At 41.0% G+C, this 5,891-nt stretch overlaps 1 protein-coding gene across 3 annotated transcripts in view; it reads right to left on the bottom strand.

Moving 5' to 3' along the window:
- The window catches only part of DCAF5 (DDB1 and CUL4 associated factor 5), a 106,482-nt gene that overhangs the window by 48,975 nt on the left and 51,616 nt on the right, over nucleotides 1-5,891 (bottom strand). For all 3 annotated transcript variants that reach the window (XM_019641393.1, XM_019641394.1, XM_019641395.1), the window contains exon 6: nucleotides 4,201-4,414. In XM_019641393.1, the coding sequence (XP_019496938.1) occupies nucleotides 4,201-4,414 (214 nt within the window). The remainder of the gene's footprint in view (nucleotides 1-4,200; nucleotides 4,415-5,891) is intronic.

Genomic DNA, 5,891 nt, shown 5'->3' with positions numbered 1-5,891 from the left:
ACACTATACTCCACATCCCGTGACCATATATATATATACATATATATATGTGTGTGTGTGTGTATATATATATATATATATATATATATTTATAAAATTATAGTTGACATACAATATTATACAACATCAGCTTTAGATGTACAGTGCAGTGATCAAGCCTCTACCCCATCCATGAAGTGGTCTCCCTAACATATTTGGAATATTTTTAAGAAAGATATTTTAATAGCATTTTACCAAGTGAAAATTTAAAGAGCTATATGCTAGCAGAAGAGATTTAATATTGAAAAACAAACAAACACGTTTTCCTTTTTGGCAAGAGAGTGATGGAAAAGATTAGGGGAGTAAGAAAGGGGATATCCCATGGGGAAAGGAGCCCCTGAAATCATAGTGCAAAGGTGGCTGCCAACCTGGCCTGGTTATAAAAACAGTCTGTACCACCACTAGCCACTCAGCCCTGTGTCGCCCAAACGTCTTCTCACCAGAGGGAAGAACGCTCTGGTACTCCAGTTATGTGTGGGAACAAGTCTTGGGCAAAACAGACTTGAATTCTCTTATTATTGGAATAGCAAAAAAAGAGGGAAGAGACTTGGAGAACTGTCCTTAGAACTCCAAACATCAAGGAGAAGCCTGGCCCCCGCAGGCCCCAAGTAATCACCCCTACAGAGAAACGTTCTTATAATGGTCCTAAACACAGGCCCTGCTCACTCACATACAGAGAATGAATGAGTGGGGCTGTTAGAGTCCAGGCATTTCCTTTACAGGGTGCCCTAGCTGCCACAGGCATGCGGTGTTATCTAAACACTGAGCTCAAAAACAAGAGAGGCTTTCAATCCAAGATCAGCATGGAGTGTGCAAATAAACCGGCATCTGTAGGGCTGAAGAGGAGCTGGGGGTGGAAACAAGACTCAACACAAAGAACCTTGGCCAGCCCCACAGCCATAGCAGCAGGGGTTTGCATCAGCTCAGGTCCCTGACAGGAAAGCGGGGCCTCTGGCAAACACCCTTTCCATCTGTGAACAGGAACTTCCTCTGTAGATTCTAGTCGGGGCGGCAGGGGTCTGCCCAGGACAGGCATCTGGGCCCCTCCCATCACACCCAAACTGCAAGCTGGCCACTCTACAGGGGTCTCCCAGAGAGGCACTAACATTTTCTGGCCTATGCTTCTGGGCAGGGACCTCCTATCTCTCACACAGAGAGGGTAGCTACGTAGGAATCTTGCTCCTAGTGTTTAGGGGTGCTATCTAAAGAGCAGCAGCTACTAAAATGGAATATTTCATGTTTAAGTACAAAACTCCATTCCTTCCAGAGGGCTGGAATGACACCAGAAATCCAGAAAGTGAGCTATGTGAACAGTACTATCTCAGCAGGGGTTCTCTACAGCTGGCTCCTCCTGATGAGAATGGTGAGCATGTAGGAAGCATCTAGTTCACTAGGAAGAAAAGGCTTAGAAGCAGTTTGCCTTCACAGTCAAAATACAATGTTAAAGATCCTGCACTTTATGGTTCTAAATGTAAAGTGCATGAGAAATCATCTGGGACTTTTTTCAAAAGTCTACCGCCAGATATTCTAATTCAATCTGGGAAGTGGGCCCAGGAATCTGAATTTAACAAGCAACCCAAATTAATTCTGATGCATGTGACTTTTAATATCACTTTGAGAAACACCTTTCCATTTTGGAATTGGGAGGAGGGAGTTGGGGGTGGGGAACCAGGTGGAGAGAAAGCAGATTACCAGAGGCTCAATGAAAATCCAGCTACACTATTTGGTACTTTTTACAGCCCCATGTCTATTAGTAGAAAGAAGTCCAATTCCTTTTAAGATTAGAGTTCCACTCCACCAACAACGCCTGAAATGGATTTTTTTCTGTCCTCGACACATTCCCTGAAGGAAAAGAAGTGTCTCATTTTCACTTGGAGAACTGAGGGTACCTGTATATAACAAGAATGCCTCAATCCAGACTTGCTTTCTGGGTTCTGATCTCCATAATGGAGATGCCACTGTCTCCCCTCTCCCAGAGACATGAGATGTCTCACCAAAATGAGATGAACAGTATCCAGAAAGAACTAGCAACAAGTTAAAGTGAGTTCAAATTAAAACATACCTATAAAAAAATAAAAGCAATAAATCTACTACCAATATATCTTAACCAAAGATTTATCATAAAATGAAACAAGAATGGGGTAGGAGGGCCGGCCGAGTGGCACGTTGATTAGGAGTGGCTTGGGATGCCAGCTCTGAGCAGCAGGGCCCCGGTTCAGATCCCACATGAGGGCCAGCAATGCTGCGCCCTCTACAGCTAAGATGGTGCACAACAGCTCAACCTGGAGCTGGGCTGCCGTGAGTCGCNAAACGACAGCAACTTGTCTGTTCCCCTTCCCCCAATTCCCCAGCACTGTTCCCATCCCCCCAATTCCCCAATAAAAATCTTAAAAAAAAAAAAATTATCTGACCAAAATGTTGATAGTGCCAAGGTTAAGAAACCATGGTCTAGGTACTCTACATATTGGCTAGAGGCCTTTATTCTGACTCTTTTCAGCACTCCACGCAGACAGGTTCTGGCTATTAATACAGGAACTGAAAGAAAACACAACATCCATTCTCCTTCACCTTTTCCTTAGCCCATGTTTCTGGTAAAAAGCCTAACAAACCATTACATTTAGTATCTACTCTTTACTGTTAAATGAAATAAGGATCTCATATATATGTAGGAGGTTGACAGAAGATGAATGATGAATAAAAGCAAGAAAGAAATGAAAGAAGGAAGACAGGAAGAGAGAGGAGGGGCTTGGTTGTTATTTCCACAGCCCAATGAAACTAAACCAAAGATTCTGCAGAGCAAACAATTATCTGTTTTATCATGAGTCTGATCATCTCTAGAAATTGCTTTTTCCCACCCAAGAAACAAGCTGCCTATAAAAACAAGGTCATTCAGGCACTGTGGCCTCTCTAAATCTCAATGCTTATATAACTGAGAGTACCTAGTGGTTTCAAGTGTGGGTTGCAGCTAAGTAGGCCCTAGGATTCCGACCTGAATATAAATTCTGACTTTGGATAGTCTCTATTTACAAAAGGGGAAATCCCTAGCCTGGGCAACTTAAAAGATCTTTCTCAGTTTCTTTCATATTCAACTCAATTCAACAAGCACTTATTGTGCTCCTATTACATATACTAATCTTCAAGCTATGACACTGGGGAGTCTCTAGCAACCTCAGCCTAGGAAAAAAAGTCCTGGCTACTGCCTTCAAAAAGCAGGGACTTTATAGGTTCTCAAAGAACTGTTTCTTTGATGCCCCATGGCCCACAAATAAGAGGTGGAGTACAGCATGTGAGAATTACATGTCAAAATTTGACAGCTGATGGATCCAAAGAGAATACTACACATTAGCAGGAGAATTAGGTTTATCTTTTTCCAATCTAAATGTGAAGTAACAATGAAATTTGTTGTTTTTGAGAAGACAAAAAAATCTATTTGTTTCTTTGGTCAATCTTTTTGTCTTTATTCAGCTTGATTACTCAGACCAGTCCAAATGGTCCACTCACTGACGCCCACATTAGAACTTCTATGGCCAACACAGACAGTCAACAATGCAAGTATGTTTTTAAACTGCCAGCTCTAAGTCAACATCAGCATCTCGATTCCCAGTGAGACTGCGAAAAAGCTGGAAACACACAGCTTGGGTTCTCCTTCCCAGTTGTGATGCTGGCAATAAAAAGAAAAAGTCAGCATCTGGCTTCCCCTCAAACAAAGTTGCGCAGCTCTTTTCATCCAAGAAAAAGATGCCATCCTAAGGGGTCATTCAGGATATATATCTCTTGGATGGTACTTAGGGTGTTTCATTCATTATTTGATTTTATTGATACCAAAAAAATAAAGTCTCTCTTTTTTTGGCAGGCTAATTTTTCATCGACTTCCTCCTTTCTTTTGAAATGACACATTCTTAGACTCTTAAAATCTGTTCCCAAACTTGGCAGAGCTGGGTTGCTCAGAACCATCTTGTGGTCAGCCTTGGTTTATAGTGTGTGCCTCATACTACTCAATGAAGTAACTCACTGTTAAGCCAGAACAACATCCAGACACTTAGTGTTTCCCCTCAGTTGTTTCTATCTGACATGATGCCAAAGAGAAATAAAGATCAGTACAGAAAGAGCAATCTGAGAGAAAAGTATTAGTGTGGGATACAGGAGGTAGAAGGCACTGACCTGGTCACGATCTCCTGCAAAACAGCAGCTTTTCATGGTACAAGAGTTGAAGTAACCCTGATTGTCAAACTGGAACACAGGCAGGCGGGAGTGGATGTCATAGAGCACAGGAGGCAGGCGACGCCTCAGGGCCAGGAGCTGGGTCCCGTTGCTATTGAATCGCACACTCATGGCACTTTGAAGGGACAGGTTGCCACCATAGCGTAGGAGAGAACTGGAAGGCACAAAGCACAGGGACTGGGCATGAGACAAGCTGAACAATAGTCTACAAAATACACTGCACTTATTTCTTCACATGTGCCCAGGACCTCCTGTTGAGCTTGTACATCTGAATTTCGGCAGAAAGGTAGTATTTCCATGCAGTAGGCTAGAAGGTAGTAATGAGCATTGGAGCGGCTCCTTGATTGCATTAAAGCAAGTTATTTAACCTGTCAGTTCCCCTTTTCAGTCTCCAAAAGGTGAATTACCAGTACATTCACAGGAAAATGATAACACAAGCATCTTGAAAGAAGCTATATTAAAATGATTCATTATTTTATTTACCCGAGCTCATTACAGAATCAAATAGATACTCCTTGAGACCCTGGGAGGTGAGTAGTGTCTGTCCACTCTAACTGGCTAATCATGGGTGGTATTGAGGGATATATTTATCGTTTGTATTAGAGACTCAAGAACCATTAGAAAGAAAACCAGGTACTTTATAGTTTATTCTGAATATTTTTTCAACAATAATCACTTTATTATTTAAGCATTAGTTTTCAATTTTTAAATCTGTTCACAGAGAATTTTTATATTTCATATGGCATGATTCAAGAGTAAATATTAAAGAAAAAATTTTAATTAAATGCAGAGCATGCAGTTACAACTATTGGAAAAGCAAGATGACGTCTATCCCTTTACAATTCCCCACAAGTTTATATTTAGCTTTGAAATATACTTTGGTTAATATACATATAATTACATTTATCCAGCTTCACTAGGAAGTGGTACATTCTGGTTCACCTAATATTGTTCTGTAGTTTTGTAATGTTCATAATACTAAAAAAAGTCACAGTGTGGTTCTCAATAATTTATTTTGATGACTCAGAAGATATTTTCAATTTTAAAGTGATTAAGAGCGCCATGAACATTCACAGTTATACAGTACTAAGTAACCAAGTGTGTGTGTGTGTGTGTGTGTGTGTGTATTTGTGTTTTATCTTTCTAGTAGTCGGATCCTTGATTACCTGGACACTATTTTATCATAATGACAGCTCACTGTCTGTGTCATAACCAACTTTTCCTTCTTCGATTCTTAAGAGCACTGAATTTACTGGTAGGAAAGTGAGGTTAAGTAGTATGTCAGGGATGCTGCAGAAATGAATGCCGCATTGGAACTACTAACTCTGTCATATATAGACATTGTTGTCATGGAAAGGAAATGACCAAGTAGTTTTAGGGACAAAAAGGTTATAAATTCTAGGGAATTGTAGAGCTGAAAAGGGCCTCCAGATCCCTAAAATAGAGTCTAGCAGATTTATTTGGATTTTTTTTTTCAGGTGCACAGTGCAGTGATCAAGCCTCTACCCCATCCATGAAGTGGTCTCCCTAACAAGGCATGCAACTATCTGACACCCTACAAAATATTTACAACATTATTAATTATACTTTTTACCCCTCAAAGTGACAGTCCCCCTCCCCCAATCTGCTGC

The sequence above is a fragment of the Hipposideros armiger genome, unplaced genomic scaffold (assembly GCF_001890085.2).
Source record: "Hipposideros armiger isolate ML-2016 unplaced genomic scaffold, ASM189008v1 scaffold_59, whole genome shotgun sequence".
In the NCBI taxonomy this organism is placed as follows: Eukaryota; Metazoa; Chordata; class Mammalia; order Chiroptera; family Hipposideridae; genus Hipposideros; species Hipposideros armiger.
Note: the sequence above shows the minus strand (reverse complement) of the source record. Positions and strands in the feature narration are given on the sequence as shown.